The sequence below is a fragment of the Rhipicephalus sanguineus genome, chromosome 8 (genome assembly GCF_013339695.2).
Source record: "Rhipicephalus sanguineus isolate Rsan-2018 chromosome 8, BIME_Rsan_1.4, whole genome shotgun sequence".
Classification (NCBI taxonomy): domain Eukaryota; kingdom Metazoa; phylum Arthropoda; class Arachnida; order Ixodida; family Ixodidae; genus Rhipicephalus; species Rhipicephalus sanguineus.
In genome coordinates this window covers 63,389,657-63,411,813 of record NC_051183.1, presented here as the reverse complement: position 1 = coordinate 63,411,813, position 22,157 = coordinate 63,389,657, and the positions used below count along the sequence as shown (strand labels likewise).

General features: G+C 47.9%; 1 protein-coding gene across 22 annotated transcripts in view; it reads right to left on the bottom strand.

Annotated features, from left to right (window-relative positions):
- LOC119402024 (CUGBP Elav-like family member 2) overlaps positions 1 to 22,157 on the bottom strand; it is a 597,777-nt gene that overhangs the window by 55,282 nt on the left and 520,338 nt on the right. For all 22 annotated transcript variants that reach the window (XM_037669081.2, XM_037669082.1, XM_037669080.2 and 19 more), the window contains one exon: positions 21,184 to 21,324. In XM_037669081.2, coding sequence (XP_037525009.1) covers positions 21,184 to 21,324 — 141 coding nt within the window. The remainder of the gene's footprint in view (positions 1 to 21,183; positions 21,325 to 22,157) is intronic.

Genomic DNA, 22,157 nt, shown 5'->3' with positions numbered 1-22,157 from the left:
CTCACTGCACGGAACTAAAACGGAGGGGAAATAAAAATCGTTATTCTTTCCTGCCTGGCTTCAAAACAGGGTAACGCGCCTAATCGTGACAAACGACTGCCGAAGCGCGTTAGCCGCTTAACGCCGATATATATACCGAAGGATCCCCGGAGGCGTCGCAGCTGGGGTATGTTTGTCTTTTCTAGGATTTATATTGTAAGCAGCTTATCACATAACAAAGAACAAACGATCTGCCATCGCTACGGCGACGATAAGAAAAAAAAAACACGAAACCGAAACTATGTAGAAAACTAAGCCCCGATTCGCGGAGAGCGGCGCTCGCAAGTTAACAAAGTTTCGTCGGAGAGTTTTCCGCGAAGACGTTTTGCTGCGCCCGCTCCTTCACGTGTTTATTTCTTTGTTATTTTTTTTTGTTATCCAGACTTTTTGACAATTTCTCTTCGCCGGCTAAGTCCCCCTTGAGGAAACTAATGAAAAATTGGCCGGAAGGAAACGTGGTGCATCTCTTCCGTGCTTACTTCCGGCAGTGCGGTCGGAGATAGTGCGCCACATACGAAGCAGTCTAGGAGTGTTACTTGGATTTCTTAATTTTTTTTTTCTATCATCAGGGGAGGCTACTGTAGAGTGTGCGCAAAACGAGTTTTGTTGTTTAAATTAAATTCTCTGGTTTTACGTGCCAAAACCGTGATACAATTATGACGCACACGGTATAGTAGGACGGTTCGGGTAAATTCTAGGGGTGTGCGAATATCAATTTTTTCGAATACGAATCGAATACGAATATCCACCTTCGAATATCGAATCGAATATCAAAGAAAAAATGCCTCCACAGTAACAATATTTTATTTAACATGTAGCTATTTGAAGAAAAAAAAACATTAACAGCCCGACTGGCGACACAACATACACTGCTATCTCCAGAACACAATGTCCAGATGTCAAAATGGCTGACTGGGCTAGTTGGTGATTCATTCTGCTTGCTTGAAATGCGAGCGCTTAACGTAGACAAGGATGTAAAGAAATAACACACGGACAATGTCCGGGCTAGCACAATGCAAATCACAACACAAGCAAATATCACGGCACAATGAAAGTAATGACTACATGTTATCATGAAGAAATATGAGTTGCTCCACATGATCAGGCAGCAGGCGCTCCGTTGTAACAGAGACACCCCCCCCTCCTGCCACTGAAAAGGCACGCTCGCTTGGAACAGAAGCAGGGGCGTAGCCAGAAATTTTTTTCGGGGGGGGGGGTTCAACCATATTTTATGTAGGTTCGTGCGTTTGTATGTGTGCGTGTAATATACGCAAGCAAAACTGAAAATTTTCGGGGGGGGGGGGGGGGTTGAACCCCCCCAACCCCCCCCCCCCTTGGCTGCGCCCCTGAACAGAAGTGGCTGGTATAGGGAGTTACATGGGGCAAAGCTTTGCCAGACTGGGGTATCTGAAGGTGCCTACAGTCTGCCACCAGTCACGTGAGTCACTGTCTTTCTTCAGAAGTGGCCCCGCATAGTGAACGAGTGGTAGTGCGGCACGTTACGGCCGCATAATATTGAAAATGTACGGTTACATGATCGCCAACAGCGCTGCACGTCGGAGATGCACCAGCAATAAATCATACGTATTGGGGCGCTCGTCGCAGGCAGATATCGTGCCTCCGTGTACTTACGATGTGTATCGCTCCTCTCGGCAAAGTTTTTAGCGATACGAACGCAGCAGAAATGTGGAAGACGAGTTATTTTATGCATGATAATCGAATCGCATATTCGCATTTTTCGAATATTCGAAGTTATCGATTATTCGAAACTTTTTGAATACACGATTTTCGAATCGAATACGAATATTTCGAATGTAATATTCGACGAATATTCGAAACTTTCGAATATTCGCACACCCCTAGTAAATTCTGACCGCCTGACTGTCTCTAACGTGCGTCGAAACGTAAGTACACCGACGTTTTTTTTTTTCTTCTCCCTTGCATTCCGCCCCTATCGCAATGTGGCCACTGTGGTCGGGAATCACCCGTGTCCTCGATCGAGCTTACCAATGCAACATCTATTAGTCACAAAGCTATAACGGTGAGTTTAAGTTCAGGAGAAGATATAGGCTTGAAGAGATGAAAAATTTTTGAATTTTCTGAATTTTGAGGGGATGCCGCTGGAGCCAACGCTGTAATATATGTATATAGTCAAGAAATGAAGGAGCACACTTGCGAAAATCGGATATTTTTACTGGTTAACGTTCAGGCTGCGGCACGGCCTTCGTCAAAAATGATTTCTGACGAAGGCCGTGCAGAGGCCGTAACGTTAACCAGTAAAAATATCCGACGTTCGTGATTATTTTACTTATTATAGCTGCCGGGGACCGGCCCCGCTCGAAACTTCAGAATAAACAATACATACCTCTATATATATATATATATATATATATATATATATTTATATATATATATATATATATATATATATATATATATATATATATATATATATATATATATATATAAACTCCTACGAAGGTTCCTGGCTATATGCACACACAGCCAGATATCGGCAGTGCGAATAGAATCCTTACAAAATACGGACCCTGTTCCGTATGGCGCGTAAAGGACACTAATAAAAGCGAGATAAGAAAATAAAGAACCAAATAAAAAAGAGAATCTCGTCGTGGCGATATATATATATATATATATATATATATATATATATATATATATATATATATATATATATATATATATAAAAGGTCCGAAAACGTCACCGCGACACCGTATAAAAAAGGAGGCACGCATTTCGGTGCTGTTTTCTCCAAGAGCGGCCAGTTAAGGGCTGCCCGTGTGAGGCTCATTAATTCCGACTGAAAAAAAAAATCCTTTCTCCCGTTGAAATGTTCAGAGAATTTAATGTTATACGTTTTTTTTTTTTTTGCTCCCTCCTGCATGAATTGTACACGCCTCTGGCGACGCTATTCCTTTGTTCCCTCGAAAAACGATGGAATTATAACAATAATAAAAAAAAAATACACGAGGCTGCCTTCATTGTTTTTTATCTCTTTCACAAAGGCAACGGCACACGGGCCGCGTATAAAACGCGCCATTGTTCTAAAGGCGACGCGGTAGCCGCGCTCGCGGAAACGATATTGTCACAAATAATCGGCCGAATGAAGAGGATATGACGAGCTTGAAAAGGCAGGGTATAGGGAAAAAGAAAAAAAAAAAAGAAAGTCACTGTCACGCGGTCTTGTTGCATGATTATTTTAAATATTAACCTTTTTCTTTCGTTCCCAAACACAGCCGTCCCGTCCCATTCATTGCCAGGCGCGCCGTGTCCCTCTCGTCGCTGGAATTACAACGGACAATTTCACTTGCTTTTCGCGGATTCGTTTGCACTTCTGCGCGCACACGCGCGCGCGGAGGATAAAAATTAAGCAACGGCCGTTGTGGAAGCAAGAAAATTTGTTAAAGCACGAGACCCGCAGCGACACACGCGCTAACATAAACACATACACACAGCATTGCACTAACAAACTAACAAGGCACTGCAGTCATGACGAAAAAAAAAAAAAATCAAACCCAGCATAACAGCCAATACAAGGGTTCCATTGAATGAACGAGGCGCCATCTAGCGCCGTTGTCGCGCGTCTGCAATCTTTCTGGTGCTCGTCCTGGCAGCAAATCACCCTTTGTTCGCGCCGTCTGTGCTTATAAACCACTCGCTTCGCAGCCGACAACGAAGGGGGAAAAAAAAAAAGAGATGCTTTCAAGCAAACAACGACGTAATTGGGAACAAAGGCAAGCGAATTACGTATACACATACATACAGCTGGTGATAACGGAACAACAAACACATGCTAAAAAAACACACAGACACCCTTCAAAAGCCTGAGTCCCTATTCGATGTTATATTACACCCACTGCATGGGAAACCGGCTGTCTGCGGTTCCTTTCGTGTTCGCGGCAATGCGGGCGGTTGGGGGGGGGGGGGGGGGGGTGAATACGCGCCGCACAACTGTGTTATAGGTCCAGTTAGGAAAAACGCAAGCCTTCGCGGTGACAGGACGCGCGGGGCCCTTAATTAAGAGCCGGCGCGTCTCTCTCTCTCCCGCTCTCTCTGGTGTTCCGCTGCTAATGAGCAGATAACGGCTGCCGCCGCACTGGCCACGGGCCTCACAAAAGACACGACGGCAATGCGCTCCCCCTCACTACCATCCCCGCTCTCCCCCACAACCTCGTACAGCTTTTCGAATCGGCTTCGTATAACGCGAGCGCACGCACAAGCGTGCTTTCGTTCGGCATCGTCTATACGCTTGCACTAACAACGGACCAACGAACGTTCTTTCATTCGGCATCGGTTATGCGCTTGCACTAACGAACGCACAAACGTTCGTTCATTCGGCATCGTCTAAGCGCTTGCCCAAATAAACGCACAAATGAACCTTATTTAATTCGGCATTATCTACGCGCGTGCACTAACGAACGCCCAAACGAACGTTCTTTCATTCGACATCTTTTATGCGCCTTTACTAACGAACGCACGAACGAACGTTCTTTCATTCGGCATCGGTTATGCGCTTGCACTAACGAATGCACAAACGTTTTTTTAGATGCGAAGCATTTTATGGCGGAATTCAAACCGGTAGTGTGCGGCGTGACCACCATTACTGCGCATACGCAAACCCTCTCCACACACCTGCTCTTCACTTCCCCTCTCCCCCTCTTCACTCCCATTTCCCTCTCTCCACTTCTCTTCCGAAACGCGGGCTCGACATGCCGAAATGCTGCTTCGCATCGCCTCATGGTCCCCTTTAGCGGGAGATGGCGTGATTGTTTTTTTAGATGCGAAGCATCTTATGGCGGAGTTCAAACCGGTGGGGTGTGGCGTGACCACCCTTACTGCGCATGCGCAAACCATCTCCACACACCTCCACTCCCCCTCTCCTCTCCACTTACCCTCTCCCTCCCCCTCTTTCTCCTCTCCACTCCCCCTCTGAAACGCGGGCTCGACATGCCTAAACTCCGCTTCGCACCGCCTCATGGTCCCCTTTAGCGGGAGATTTTCATTCGGCATCGTCTAAGAGCTTGCACAAATAAACGCACAAACGAACGTCCTTTCGTCCGACATCGTCTATAAGCTGGCACTAACGAACACTCAAGCTTAGGTTCTTTCATTGGCCATCAGTTATGCGCCGCACAAAACGAACGTACTGTCATTCGGCATCGGTTATGCGCTCGCACTTGCGAGCGTTCTTTCGTTCGGCGGCGTTCAGAGCTTGCGTTGCATCAACGAACGAGCGCATGAGCGAACGAACGCAACCAAGGGACTCACAATATATGCGCCCTGCCCATGGCTCGCCATAACGCCGCACAACGAGAGAGTTATTCCACGCGAAATATCCACCCCTACACCTTTTTTCTCTCTCTCCTATCTCAGTAAGCGCGCACCTATTCTAGCCGCTCAGCCTCTCATCGCGAAAAAGTGAAAGGGAAGAAAGAGGGAAAAAAAGAGGAAATACTGCGGGAAAAGGGGAGAGCAAGACAGAGACGAAGGATGAACAAGCCGTAAAGCGAAAACACATTACGGACTTTCCCGTTCCAATCAGGCCCTAATATACATACACATGTGCACGGTTTCCTTTTTTCTTTATATTTTTTTTACGTTCTCTTGCCCGAGGCAGTAAGCTCCACTTTCGACTAAGCGAAGTTTCCCAATTCCGCCTTAATTTTCTGCCCTAAAGATGAGTAAACGAAAGCAAGCGAGCGTCGGGCCGTTATCGGCAAAAGCAACAGGACGTTCTTGAAGGGGAGAAAAGAGCGCAGAGTTTTCCGTTGCGCAACAAAAATACCCGGATGCACGCATGCCGCTTTTATACTTTAGAATGGCCCGGGCGGCGAACGTGTCGCTTCTCTAGCGAACTTCAGAAGTTAGAAAGGAAGTTTCTTGCGCAAGAGAAACTGCATGAGAATGCGGCCGCGCGACCACGTTTAGGTGTACACGGATGAATAATAAATTCTCGTAAGGAGAATAAGAGATAGGGAGAAGCGCACTGTTTTTCTCGCAATTCCAGTTGCACTTAAACGCGAGTGACGCAATGTAAGCCTCCACGAACGTCCTCAAGCACCACAGCCGTTTCTCATAAAGCTTCAGGAAGCGGGTTTTTAAAAGGAAGACCGAACAAAATGGGGGCGGGAAGGGGGGGGGGGGATGACAAAAACCAAAACTGCACTCTGAAGACATGACAGCTCCGACAATTAGAGTTTATTTGACATATTTTTGAACAGTTGGGTGTAATTTTTTGGAGGATCGTGAGCGCGCGGCGGCTGCACGCCAGCGTGCGCGGAGCTGCACACTGACGGCCGTGACGTCAAGCGTCCCCGCGGCGGAAGCAGGGAGCACGCCACGTAGACATGCGCGCCGGAACCAAAATCACCAAAATCACCGGCGGCGGCGCGGCGCGACGCCGTAATGTTACATGAACGAGGGCTAGCAGCTAACTCTTTTTGCTCCGATCTCACTTAACTCTACAAAACACTGGTGTATGGCAATACGGCCGCTCCCGGGAGAGAAGCGTTTTTCGGTCAGTTTGTCGTATATCAGTGGTCCGAGCGCGAAGCAGTGAGATCACAGCACTCACAGCGCGAAGGTATACGAGCCGTTCGCTGGGGGATGTCTGCCGAAATAGCGCGCGTGCCAGCGCTCTCCACCGCGCCCTTATACAGTCAAATTTCACAGTTGTTGCTCGAGTTACGCAGTCCCTCTCCCCATACATCCCTTCCTGCTCCTTCGCCCAGCAAATGACGGGCGGGGCGTTTCCTTCTGCTTGAGGAGCAATTGATCGCAGGCCTCACACGTGGGTTGATGTTATTCCGTGTGACGGAGATGGCCAGCTTGTTTCATCTCTGCTTTAGCCATGATCCTTGCCAACGCTCGCGAGCTTTTTCTCGCTGGCTAGAACATACAGTGCGCGGAGCGATGTTATCGATTTATAGTTTATGCGGAACATGACGGCGATGGTGAAAACCTGTCCTGCGTGTCTATATAATTGCTAATGCAATAAAAGATATACAAAAAAACCGTCGAAGCGGGCTCGCCTTTTTCCTGGAAAGCTGCATCGTCTCCGCCGTTAAGAGTGCGTCCGTTGGAAGAATCATATAATCCGGCGCCTTTTCCATTGGTTTCGTTCTCGCCTTCAATACTCTTCTTACAGGTGACATCTCCTCGCCACTTATTTCTTCATAAAGCACGCGTACAGTGTCAGCACTAAGCGTTGAACCTATCATGATTTCGCGCTTGTCGGCTACAATCTGTTATCTCTGCATGCGCGGTCGCAAACGCACAAAATCAAGTGAAATCAGTTAATCGCGCACGATACTCGTGCGAAAGAAGGAAGAGCGGGTGGGCGGCTACATAGCAAAGCAGTATGGGAGACAATTCACAACTCTTATTTCTCGTATATGAACCAGCCGAGAGTATGCACCGTGATAATCTCACGTGAATCACTGTTCTGGCATCACGAAGTGCACCAAAAGACAAGAAACGCCAAGAGAGAATAACGCGCTCGTTGTTTTCGTTTTTTGTTGTCTTTTCAGAGGCTGTTAGAGGCCCTTTATAAAAACAGGCCGTGCAAACACGGACACAGGAGAGTAGTCAAGACACCAGAAACGCCGCTAACAACTGAAAAATCACACAGCGGCGGGACCGAAGGTAGACAAAAATATTTATCTGCGCATTTCCACGTAAGAAGCGATACCTATCAATCAGGTGCGAGTAGTGGTCTACGTGAGAGATAGCTGTTCACTCTCTCGACTTTTCTCTAATGACCGTGTTTCCACGTCATGTCTTCTTAACATGAATCCTACGAACTAGCTCAGCTATATTCTGAGTTTGCCATTCTCTTTACTTCTGTATTTATTTATCGATTTACTCGAGTAAGAATGAAAGGGAAAAGTGTACTAACGCAGCGAGATATATATATTACTTATCTATTTTATTTATTTATGGACAGTGTACTAGGTCCAAGACTCCAAGAATATGCTATCCAGCGAGTTGGGTCGTCGCCCTTTAAGGCTGGAGGACGCGGCATCGTTAAGGTCAGGCAATACTCGTGATCAGCGCCGTAACTAAAGGGGGGTTGAGGGGGTTTTGACACCCCCCGAAATTTTCTTCATGCTTTAACTTTTCGCGTGATACTAAAATACTTGCACGCCTTCACAGCGATGACCAGTTGCCAAAGTTAGCCGTTCTACACACAAACACCCCCCGAAAAACATTCCTAGGTACGGCCCTGCTCGTGATATTTCCGGAGAAGCAAAATATACTACAACTTCTGGGGAGGTATTCTTGATGCGTTCATCCAAAGGAGATGCCCACAGTCCATTTCGGCAGAGCGCATTCAGGGATTCGAAAAAGCGGTGAGCCGTGATGTCACCTCGCTCTCGACTACGTCGCCGCACCGAACCCGCCAGCACATTCGAAGCGTAAGAAGAGAGTGGACGAAATGTACAGAAACAGGAACTTTTCAAGGCTGAATTTGCATATGAATGTGTCCCAGATGTATGAGAACGATGCAGGGAATGCGTAGCGACATTCCATCTGCGTTAGACGAGCGGCCGCGTTAAACCCAAGTCGATGGCTAACACGATCAAAAGACATGTGCACCCATAGAGTTTTGTGCACCGAAAATCGGATCTTTGAGGGCTGCGTTCGTTGCATTGAAGCGCATTCCGTCCCTATCATTCGCGTCAACAGTGTTTGGAAGCTTCGTGATGTCATGATGGCGCTGCAGAACAAGAACCCGAAACAGGGGGCGCGCTTCTCGCCGAGCTCCCGCTATTCAGCGGCCACTGAAATGTACAGTTCATCACATCGACACATCGGGACGAGCTCCTCCGACGAAGTGCTGTATTTTATTTCCAGATTCCCCATTCGAATTAAGAGAAAAGACTAACGGCGGCGCGCCGCAATTTTTGCGCGGCGGCGGCGGCGTGATCTGTCTTGGGACATCGGCGGCGGCGCGAGCGGCGTGACCAAAAACAGGCGGCGGCGGCGGCGCAGCGCGGCGGCGCACACGCGTCCCTGTCCTGGTACTTCCCTTTCTCCACCTATCCTTGACATCCCACTCTCCCCTTCCACAGAGGCGCTGAGTCATGCCTCACGTGCCCGGGAGCACTGTTCGCTGCCGGTGCCGTTCGTACCGGCTCTGGGAATTATACAGAGTGGAGCCGGTTGAGAGACGCGGGAGACGGTTGGCATGCTTGGCACGCCCGTTTTTACACGTCACCTATAGTTCACGGCGCGGTCGCTAGACGCAGCATCTCATGAAAAACGAATTAGATTGATTATTCTCCTTTAGTTTCCGCCTGGAAACAAGGTTGTGCTAACCACTTTCAGCACTCAAGCTTTCAATAGGGCTGAGAATCTCGGAGGCAAAAGTTTTGTTCAGCAACGCTTTAACAAAGTAGATGAAACGATCACAACAGCTTCTCTTCGTCAAGAAACAAAACTATAGCATCGCTACAATCAAGCCCAGTGGCTGCTGTAACATCAGTGACGTATGACAAAGATGTCAGTGACGGGAGGGGGAGGAAACCTTAGGCCCCTCCCCCCCTCCGCCCCCTTCCCGGAAGCCGCAAGAGACCCAGGCAGAGGTCGGAAGGCCATATGCCACCCGTATTGCGTCATTCCAGGCCTTAAAACAAAAATGGTAATGATAAAACTTATTATATAATAAGCTATTTATTTGCTTTCGACTGAGGCATAAGACTAATTTTTTTTACTGAAGTACCACGTGGTGTAAATTGCGTCTCAATGTGGACCGAAATGATGATTTTCTCAAACTTGTGATTTTTTCTCATAAAATTTAGAAACACCAGTGGTGTGAAAATATTTTTAACGTAAAATATACCTTCTGTAGAGTGAGTATTCATTACTCAGATATTCATACACAGCGCAACGTTATAAGCGGAAAAAAAAATGCAAACATACATTTTGACGAAATTTCTGGAGCCGTATATGGCAGGAAAATTGCAGTAATATTAGTGAGCTTCGAACACCTTACACAAATGCCTTTGCTTAATATAAAAACCAAATTTGGCAATGAAACAAGAAACGGTATACTCTCAGAAGAATTTCTCTGACAAACCGCACTCAGATGTAATTCTACAAATTTCGGAATGCTCCCCATGCGACCAAAATTTTTTCTGTCTGAAATACTGTAGCAATTCACTGCTTTAAATGCACTAAGTGAGCCCAATTTTTTCGTATACAGTTTGAGATGGTCGCCGAAATGGCTGGGACGTTTGGCGTGGAATGACCCTATTTTGTTGTAGATATGTAGCACGCTGCTGGAATTAACTCTGCCTAAATGCACTTACAAATTTGAACCATTACATTACGCGTCTCCCTCAATGCACAGTCTGGCTGCCACCCCCCCCCCCCCTTACACCTCCACCTCCTTCTCGGCAATGCAGTCTGGGTTGCCCCCGCCGGGCACGTGGGGAACTATAAGCCTCAGACGTGAAATGAGATTGTCACGAAACGAGAAGACCCCCCGGGTGTAGACAGACCGGAAGAAACTCTTTCCAAAGTCGTCGCTTCCGCGGCGAACAGTTTAATATATCGAGTTCCAACCCTAACGCGATCAGACAGCTCAAAGGACCGGAAGTGGGAAGTAAAGGTGAGGGCAAGAGCCAGGAAGAAAAGAGACAGAAAGAGGTCCGCGTCGACCGGAACTGAAATCGCGAAATACGTCAAACTCTCTCTCGTCCCGCACATTTCCGAACGGCAAAAATTTCGCTTCATCACTTCCAACTTCCGCTTGGGCGCCCCACTTCACTTCCTGTATGCTCGGTACAGTGCTTCCCGCAGGAGTTGAGCGCGTACTTAGGGATGTTCTATGCGCAGCGAATAATAACGAGCACGACGAAGCAAGATTAACTCACCAATCCTTCAATGGACAGATGAAGGACACGCTTCACGATAGACGCGCGCGCGCGCACACACACACACACACACACACACACACACACACATATATATATATATATATATATATATATATATATATATATATATATATGAGTGAACTTCCGACCGTGAAACTGCGAGAGCCAGCTCACGCGTACGTCACTACGCTCTAATCCCTTCAGCGCGATCGCAATGGACTTGAACTAAGCTGTCAGATTAAAGTTCCGTCGCGTGTGCCGGATTCCCGTTATGCTATAAAGTTTAGGAAATAAAGACAAGTTTAGCCAGTGAACGTGCGACACGCTCGGTCGGGTGGTACAATGGCAGGGAATCCGCCCCTCTTTCACGATGCCACGGCGCATGCGGCGTTCCCCCAGCGGAAAAGTCGCGAAACAAATCTCGGGTCTCGGAGGCTTTCGTTCTGGCGATAACGGTTGTCAAGGCCCCCTACCAAAACCCTATATATGCCAAAATGGCAGGAAAATGAAACAGGAGGATTGTCCGATATGTATACAGCAGGGCGAAGCGATAGATGTTGGTCGCGGGGAGAAGCATTGATCCAACGACTGTTTCGTTAAATGTATACAGAGTTGCTCTATAGAAAAGTTCACGATAAGTCACACGTTATACGGAACCACGCACGAAGGATCTGACGACTCGTGACCTGAAGTGCGTTGCTTTAGCTCCTCCTCCAGCCCCTAAAATGGTGCACCACGTGATAATGTCGACACCGCTTTACTGACAGTGGGGGAAAGTGTGCGAAACGCACGTGCAAACGGTGGTATGAAATGCAGTTGCTGCCTTGTGTACAGTAAATGTGTATTTGGACGGGTTAACTGCTCAAGCGCACCCTTAGCGACGGGCCGATTGTATATGGAAGGAAAAGAGAATATAACCTTTATTAAGGACGAAGGGGAGGTAAGGCCCAGCGGAATTACCCCTTTGAATTACCATAAAGTGCCTCCATCCTTATTTCGTCTTGGCCTTTTCTGTAGTTACTGAGAGCGCCATCGTGCGGGCGAAGTGAGTAGTGAAAGACTGATTCCACGTAAACGGCAAGTAGCAAACGTTGTTTTCACAATGGGGACTTGCAAGAGACTTGCTTAAACAACGCAATTATACTTAAACGCATCGCATTATAAAGGGACATCGGGAGCTCGTCCGACCCTTTGGATTTGGGAGAGAAAGGTCTTCATTTAGGGACGAATGAAGGGGATTAAAAACTGATCCGATCGGATAATGAGCGTATAACACAGCGGCGCGTGTGGCTGTCGTGACAGTGTGGTCGAAGGATTAAGGGTCTGAAAAAGCGAGAGAAGAAAAAAACGTAGCAGGATTAAGCAGCGCCGAAATTCGGTTTTCCAGAAAAAAAAAAGAAAAAAGAAAGCACGGACCCTTTGTAGTGACCTTTAAAAAGATTTGTTAAGTCCCAAAAAGTCTTCTTTTCTTTAATCGCACTCTTGTGTTAAACTTTCAAAGATTTAAAAAAAAATATAAAGAGGTTTAGTTGGTCCGTAAACCACTCGGCGAAGCTGACAAGGAGAAACACTGCTTGGGAGGCTCCTGTGATGCAAGGAGCTTCGCTTAGACTATATATGGTGCGAATGGTTTACTATATTATTTCTAAACAAACACAAAAAAAATCTGTTTCAGACACCCTTTGAAACGAACATCCTGACACCACGGTTTCTTCAGGAATGCAGAAGTCGCCCGCTTCCTTGAGAAGCAGAACCCAGTGTTCACGGCGCGCATCTTCAATGTGTGAACGGCCGCGGACGTCATGATGACATCTGCGCCTGATGCAACTGTCGCAACTACGGAGCAAGGAAGTATACTTTCCTCAACAGATGTGTTAGCAATTGAAAAACACACACAAAGGAGAAAATCACTTGCAAAAGAAACGGTCATGTCAGTAGGAGCCCCTCCGCTCTGCCACCCTCCCCACCTTGTGACATAAAACATGTAAAAACTACGGATACCGCAGGTCCCCTCTCATCATCAGCGGTGCCAGCAGCAGAAATAAAGCTCAGCAAACGACCGCGTTCCATAGTTTCCTTTTCATAAAAGACCCCGACATTCCAGTGAGGCTGGCAGGCATTAAAGCTAAAGAGCCGTAGAAGTGCACACGCGCTGCGGGGAGAACTCGAAATACGCGAGAAATCGGAATATGCGGTTGAGGAGGGCGGCGTCTCCTTCAGACGGGAAAGAAACGACGCGGTGGGAAAGAAATGCCGGGCTATTACGAACACATGGCGGAACGTAGGGATATATTAGGGACAGATGAGGAGTAACGGGGGAAGGGCGAGCCAGGGGGGGATGTTACGCAACGTCGAGAAAAATGCTTCAAAACGTCGGGGAAGGGAGAGAAAAGACGTAAAAAAACACATCTATGAAACACCTTGAGGGGCGGGAGCCGTAACGCCGCGTTGCTATAAGAAGCCCGTAGATGTGGAGGCGCACATAAAAGGGTGAACGCCTTGAAAAAAGCCCCCGCGACGCAAACGAGCGCCGCCGCAACCGTGAACAACGGCCGAAAAACTATACGTCGTCGCGAAGAAAGGAAGCCGGCGAAACAAAGCCGTGTCCGTACGTAATAACGGGCACAGCGGGGCGGAACACGTAGAGCGCGCGCGCGGCGACTTGAAAGTAGCAAAAGACGGAGGTGTGTTTGAGCTGCCGTGATGTACAAAACGACGTGCGCCGTAAAGAACACGTGAACGCCGAGATAGCGCGAGCGTTGCTCAGGTCACGTTGGAATGCGATTTCCCCGCCGCGCACGCTGTTAGGGAGCGTAGGGCTGAGGAAGGGTTGCAAGGGAGGGAAAGGGGATGTTCTTCCCCATTGGGGAAACAAAGCTGGTGCGGAATTTCTCCCACGTCTAGCTGTTCGCCCCATTTGGTCGCTTGCGGGGAGGCTTGCGTGGCATGAGAGTGCACCCCCCCCCCTTCGTGACTCCTCGGCAAAAGGAAAGAAAAGAGGAAAAATGGGGAGCATCGTTGAATGAAGATGGCGGATCGCGTCAGACACACCGGCGGCTGTACGGGAGTGATTTTTTGGAGGCTCCGAAACAAAAAAAGGGGAAGGAAAAAGGCGGGAAAACGACGCGCACATCTAGCGAGCGCTTTTTGGGGATCACGAGGAAAGGAGCCAGGACGCCGTGACGTTGAGGAGCGCGCCAGGAGGTTTGGGGAAGAAAAATAAAAGGCGTGTCAGAAATCGGAAACGACGACTGGGAACCACGCGGCAGGCGTTCGCTTGTCCGGGGCACGTTGACAATGGGAAACAGAGAAAGGAATGGCGGCCTTATTTAACGTCATCATCATAAGTCTCCTGGGAGTTGGTTTGCATAAACATATCCCTACTACAACCTAGGACTACAAAGGTGCTTTAACTCAGTGCGTTCCCGAGTGGCATTACGTCTTATCCTGGCTTCAGGGTGGGATGCATTTCTGGTTATAACGGTGAAAAGCTTCGTGTTCCCTGGCGAGAGCTTACGTTCACGGAATACCTGTCCCCATTCGCCCCTCCGAACACGTTCCCCTGCCGCCCATTCCGTGAAATCACTGTCGGGTGTCAACATTGGAGGAGGGGAAAAAGAATGCAGCGCAGCAGTACTTTGTCTTACAAGGGCGAAAAGTCTGGCTGAGCAAACACTATTTGCCGTCAATGTATTATCATCATCGTCAGCCTACATCATGTTCCCAGCACGAACGGCTCTCGCAATGACATCCAGTTCACCTTATATTGTGCGAGCAATTGATTATGTTTTATCCCTGCGAACTTTTTTTTAAATTTCGTGACTTCATCTAAACTCGCTGCCGTCCTCGGGCTGCGTTTCCCATCCCTTGGAATGCATTCCGTTGCTATAAATGAACAGCAGTGTCTGTCCCACGCATTACGCGACCGGCATAGGTCCACTTCTTTCGCTTAATATGAACTAGAACATCGCCTACTTCTGTTTATTCCCTTACCCACTTTGCTATCTTCCGATCTTTGAATAATTACGTCCATCATTTTCCGGTTTATGTCAATGCGACAACCACTCAATGATTGGACTGTGATTGGGTGAAGTCAATGTTGCTGTTATAACCGGAGGCAGCCGACACTTACAGTCCTCTGAACAACACTATGCATAGTTGGGACTACATTAGCCTGCCACAAGCAGACACTAGTCATGCAGAGAGTTTGATAACCGGGCTATTAGATTCACGGTGTTTTGGAAGAGCAAACGCACTAAACTCCGTCGTGTGAGCTCTCACTTGACTAACAATAGCTAACCAGTGCAGGTAGCATGATAATAAATAGCAGGCAGGTCATCGTACCACGTGGGTCAAACCGCGGAGAGAAAGAGGGGGAGGGGGGGGGTGTTCACAGATATATGCTCTCGTATATACATGTGAAATGAAGGCATTACTTCAGCCGGAATGGAACGCGCACAAAAACACAGCGCTAAACGTCCAAATCGGGTCATCCAGAAAGGAAACTTTTTTTTTTCTTTTTGTGGGAGATACGCGAAATTTCCCAGCAGTAACTTCTTCCATCTCAAAAGAACTCTCGAAATTTTATCGCGTCACGCTGCAATGGAACGAAGAAGGGACGAGCACACGCCAATCTCTCGGGGCAGCCGCTCTTCGAACGCAATTTCTCCCACAATGCCTTCATCACCGGCAGCGCCCGGTGTTTTCTTTCTTTCCTTTCCACTTCTTACGCTGAGGACGCTGCAGCCGCTTATAGCGGTCCACAGGGCCACCCGAGAAGCTCGATACTTCGTTCTATCAGGGTCTTTCCCCTTGCGTCGCTTCCGGGGAACTCATTACAACGCAATTTAACAGCCTAACGTCGTCGCTTCGGGACGACACCTGCCGGAGGCGTCCCCCAAAACTCGTTTTCCCCAAAAAAGTGCGGCCAATTGCCGGTGCGAGCGTCGCGGCCCCCTGCGGCCACCGCAGTCACCACTCGTGTCGCAGACGAAGTTTAGCGCCATCGAATAACGCACCCCCTTCCCCCACTGCCCCCTATGTAACGAGTGCACACGACATTTACGACTGGAAGCAAAGAAAGGGCGCACAGAGGTGGGAGAGGAGGTGAAGACGAACCGCTGTATAACGGCGTGAAGAGAGGCGACAAAGAAAAATATAACGCTCAGAAACAAAATCGAAAACGAAACTATAGAGGCGAGGAATTGCTAAAATGAATAAAAGTGGCGACGAGGGTTGGGGTAGTGGAAAAGGACGACGCAAAGGCAATCAAGGCGTACGCAAGTGCGAGTGAAGCGTGACGCCTTTCTTTCACTCTGACAGAGCTGTCACTTGGTTCTCTTGTAACACCGCCATACCCAGGCAAGCACAAGTGGATGTCAAGAAAAAATGAAATGGGCGAATGCACCCGAAGGAGGAGGAGGAGAAGACATTCAGGAAAAGTTTACGGAATGTAAGGACAGAAATCGTCGTGAGTTCGCGATCTTTTCTTATGTTCCAGCTACGATTTTAATATTGAAGAGATGCTGTCAAGTACAGTGTTGTGCTGAAGTTAAAGGGACACTAAAGGCAAATATTAAGTCGACGTTGATTGTTGAAATAGCGGTCCAGAAACCTCGTAGTGCTGCTTTTTTGCCAAGGAAGTGCTTATTTTGAAATAAAATCACGTTTTTAGTGGTCCGCATTGCGTTAGCGCGCTTCAAATCTCCCGCCTGAAAATACGACTCTCCTACGTCACTGCTGCCGTGCCCAACGTTGCCCGCTTTTACTGCGCGGCCGCCGACACTAGTGGCAGCCGAGCGGAAGTAGCGGGACCCACAGTAGCAACAACGGCGCTGCGGCAGAGACTTGCTCGGATGGGCACATTCAAAGCCGTCACCAAGTTGCGGTTGGTCTCGTAATCCTCAGTACGAAAGTGCAGCGAGCACACACGCAGAGGTTTTGACTGTTTAGCACACTGGCGCAATGGCATGACACTAAGCCACTTCGAGCGTAAGGGTTCATTCCGCGGCACCCAGTGAAAAGACACACCGGTTTCTTTGCTGCAGCACTGGCGTTGTGCACCATTCGGGCATCCGGCAATATCACACGCATGCGGCATTTTGTCGAACTTTCTGTCAGAGCGACTTTCACGAGCGCGCAAAACACGCACGGCAGTACGCGATCCCGAAACTACCATTGAGACGGTCGAGGCACAGTTCGGCGAAAACGGAACCTTTTAACCACGCGCGCCGTTCCCCATGGCAACGCCACGGAGGTTTTGTTTTCCATGAATCAAGCGGAAACGAACAAACAGCATTTTATTACGTCTTTTGATGCTCGGAATGTTCTTTTTTTACTGCTGCTAGTTTGATTACTAGTGATTTATTGTAGGCCGACTTTCCTACGTCATCGGGATCACTTCGAAAATGTCCCACTCGTGGCGCTCATCATGTGATACATTTAGCTTAATTTCTCGGTAAGTAGGGCACTGCTGTTGATAATATTGCCGTTTTAGAAGTTGTCATACATTGGGCTTTCACTTTGACATAAATTGTTATTTGCCTTTAGTGTCCCTTTAACGATAAACGAAAACGGAACCTCCACGCTTAAAAGCAAACTTTCCTTTCCTTGTTTCTGCGCATAAATATACAAAGTCACAGTTTCGCCTAAGTGAAGAAGCAATGAATGCGACAAGAAATTTCATTTTTATATGCAGTAAGACTAGAAGCAAAGTCCCTTTAGCATTCGACCAGGAATAACTCAACAAAGCGAAAGTAAACGCGGCCGTTGCAGCGAGAGAAGCGAACTTCGTGCTGTCCGTTGCACCAACAGAAACTGAACGGTGTGAAAAAAGGACGCGCAAAGGCGTGGGCGATCCGATGATCGCTGTCAAAATAGGGCGACCGCGCCCGCCCGGTCAAAGTACGCAGCTGCTGCCGGAACCGGAGAAGAACGCTCAATTTGCTTGAGGCGAGTGCGCAACGGCGCACTTGACTCAATCCCATCTCCTGTATGGCACGCTCCCTTGCACGCGTTCCCTCCATCCCGAATAACGCACCGTGCGCAGGGAGCACGCACAACAGACCCACTAGATCCTTGTACAGAACATCACGGCGACGGCTAATTTCGCTTCCGGAGTGTCCCTAGAACTTACTATCGGAATAAAAATGTATCGTGGCGTTTGATATCCTAAAAACGAACAGTAGTTTCCCAGACACAAAGCAGTGAATGGATACGGACCAGGTTTGGCCCCCAGGGGATACTTGAAAATAAATGTATTAAGTATACAAATGCTTCTTATACTTGGCTCGTCACCGAAATGCAGACACCGGGGCAGGGAATCGAATCGACGAGTTCACGCCCAGCCGTACACACCGCCGCAGCCGCTAAACGGTATACGAGCAAGGTGTAAGAGAAAGACGTACATGAGAATAAATGAGGGAAGAAGCAAACCATACAAGAATCAAGGGTTCGCGTGACCTGAGGGCGCAGCGAACGCGTGATGGAATGCGCACTGCGGCAGCCCCCCCCCCCCTCCCCCCACGCGAGCGCGCACTGATGTTTCAATTCCAGTGCGCACGCAAGGGATGCGAAGAAACTGGTTTTGTTCGTTCGTTTCATAAGTTGATGCGTTATCGGCGTCGTATGAGGTCGATATCATAAATGACCGTTTTCGAAAAAAGGTCGACTTCTTCCGAGCGCTAAGAAGAAAAAGATCGTGAGGTCTGATACGTAAAGGGAAAATCTTCGTTGGACAGTGAAGGAGCTTGGATTAACTGGAGGCCTATAACCGCGACTTACGTAATAAAATAAGAAAGAGTATAGTCACTTTCATTTTGAGAAATTGACTCGGTTCTTCTCGCTGGAGAGTTATGAGGCCGTAAACTTGCTGCTCGATATCTTCAATTTCGCCATTCTCGTAGACATTTTTTTGTAGAATTCTCGACAGTCACAATTACAGCCTACACTTTTCATGAATGTTACTGACCATTAGTTTCTTTTTAGTTTTATTTCATGTAATTTTTCTCAAGGCACAATATTCCATTTGCAATGGTTACGAAATCAGGCTGTAAGTTTAACAGATCAGTGACCCATACGCTGTATAAAGTGACGCCGTAGTAAAAAGGTCTGTTGAAGTCTCATTGAGTACGGCAAAGTTTGACTCTGGTTCGCGCCACCGGTGAACCGCCCGTAAACCGGAAACGCTAACTTATGAGGGGAGAAAAGTGCAACAACTACACAAAGGCAGTCAAAGTCATAGGTATGCTCGCGTTTTCGCCACCGGCAACTCGCGAAAGCTAGGACACTTGCGGACAAACAAAAAAACTCCGATACGGCAAAAGAACAGTCGCAATCACAAGCACAACTACTTTCGCGTCTCCGGTTACCCGTTAACCCGAGAACACTACGTTTGTGCACAAACAAAAACTCTGTAGTAACGCCACAGGAACAGTCAAAGTCACAAGTACCAAGACCAAGTAAATCCGCATAAATATCACTTCCGTAGGAGCTGAATGGTTACGGTGACGTAGTGCCGAGGTGGCGCAATGTGCCTAGAGGGCGCTGTCGTCGGATAAAGGGAACGCAACATTGGCTAACGCCCGAAAAGAGCTCAACAACAATGAACGTGTTCGAACTTCTTTATAAAGAAGGAAAAAGAACGAGATAATGAGCCACAAAGGAGAAAAAGACAATGAAAGAAGGGTAGCAAAACAATACCGAAGCACCGAAACCAGCCCGCAGTGTTTTTCCCGATGAAAGGTGACGAGGGAACAACATCGGCAGAACGTTAATCGCGAATTAGAAAAAAAGAAAAAAAAAAGACATGGATGAAACTTAAAGCGAGGAAATCAATGAGCAACGACAGGCTCCGAGGGCGAGCGAGGCGAGGGACAATTCCATGGTCGAAGACATTGCCCCGCAGGCATGTACGATGCGACGCGCGTTCCACTCACTACACAGGGATGGGGGCACCAAAGCCGGCCGCGGAGCAGCGCAACCGGTCAACCGGAGCAGACGCTTCCCGAAATTCACAAAGGAATTGTATCTACCACCGTGGCACCTACAAACACGTCAGCCGCCCACCACCCATGTGAAGTGTGAAAGAACATAGGACTTTCGTTCATCCGTAACCTTCTTAGCGTTTGAACATCACCGGGTCATATTCCTGAGGAGCGGTGGCGCAAGGCCCTACAAGACGAACGCACCTGTAGCAACCGAGAGTACGCATGCTACGTTGCTGTTGTGTAAATTTCGGGCGAGAACATTCGTTTATATCACGGACGTACACTCACACAGTAAAGAGTGCGCAGAACTGCGGTTACGCGAAGCTTTACAAGATTTCACTACCAGCGTGCGGTATCAGAACACTGAGCAACATGCCTGTACGGATACCGAAATACCGAACAATCTCGATCTCTCTATTGTCTCATAAGGGCGCATATTTATTAAAACATTCCTGGAGTGTATTTTCGTGCTATTACGAAGGTGTAATCTAATACTCACAGCGTGTAATTTTTTCAGCAAAATATCCCCTTCAGTCACGAATTATGATGCATTGTCTGCAAATACGTCAAATTGGCATGGCATAATTCTAAGGCCCTCAGTATAACATTGCAAGAAAGAAAATGAAGGAATGTGTTGTTTTTTGTGAGTTTGAGTAATTAATGTTAATTAGCGGGTAACTAATTATCTAATTATTCTGGAATCAGTCAGCTTCAAAACTTGCATAAAAAGAATCAACTATTAGGCCCGAAATGCATGCACAGTTTGTTTTTTGATTGTATTCGTTTCGAACTCAGAAAAAAAATACTCTTCACATTGGTCCTGGAAAGCGGCACGTCGAACGATCGTCTAACATGGTAGTGTCTCCAGCAAAGTTATCCTCTACAGCAACACGCAGCACATTGAAGTTAAATGACCGCTAGTTGTCCCCTCAGAAAGCCTGCACGAATGTGCACATAAATTTTCAGCCCATTTGAAGAAACACGCGGCGTGTGACGCGCCTCCGAAGTTCGCGTACACAATTGTGTACACCGTGACTGAAGGGGATATTGGCTTCAATTGTAATCGATCGTGCTTGGGCCGCCTAAAAAGAAGAAAGGGCCTGCGGAATTTCACAGGTGAATAGAATACGTATCGTCGGCGACACGCTACGCGAGCGTACAGTGATGGCGCCACCTTTCGAAGAGACGTCCTAGATGAGGCACAAGGTTCACTTTTAGTGCATAGAAGGAGTATAGAAAGAGAGGGCACACTCACGGCGAGGTACTGGGGCGTGACGGTTCCGAGGTTGACGAAGTTGGCCATGGTCCACAGGTTGGTCATGACCTGCTGCTGACGCTTCTGCTCCTTCTCCTTCTGCGTGTCGGCAAACTTCACCACCATCGGGTTGTTGCAGCCCTGCGCCAGAGACATCGAGGACGCCAAAGTTACAACTGCACTCTGGCGCACATTAAACGTGCAATAAGCATGAGCACGTGCAGCCGGCTGCCGCTGATTAGTGGCCGATACCAGTCCAACACCCGTCGATGCACTCAGGGATTCATATAGATCATGTTTACCGTCCTGTTTATGTGTCTCTTTCTCGTGTGATTGTTGCTTTGCGCTTGTTAGGATATACAAGTTCGATTTATACACACTCCCAAAAGCATCCAGACACTCCTACACCCCCCCCCCCCCCGCGAAAAGTTACTAGCCAACCTACCCCCCCCCCCCCTTCCACTTAACAGATACACCCACGCGTTCTGTATCGCACGCGTGAGAACAGCACGAGCGCAGTGCGCAAGCGCTCAGTCTCGCGACATTTTTTTTTTTTTTTCATATTTCGCGGGCTTTCTTTGCAATGCGGAAAAAAGGACTACGCGAACGTGAAACAATTCAATCGGTGGTTTCCGGATGTGCTTTACGACTCTGCGTTCATACGGCATGTCTTTAGCCAATAATTGAAAAGTTAGCTGGTTAAACATAATTAATTAGTTAAGGGGAAGATAAAGAAATAACCTGAGTAAGTATAGGTCAGGGCGAACAGTCTGCGTTCGGTTAGATTCGCTTCCGGTGCGCCCTTCCTTTTCAAAGTCTTGGCTCAAGTTCCGTGAGACGATCCTGTCTGTACAAGTTCACTATATGCAATATTCGCTATACCACAACCACCAGTCATAGCTTCGCTGGATTACAGCCGTACAGTAGAAGGGCTCTGAATTTTTTTTTTTTTTTCGATTGGAATGGCTATATAT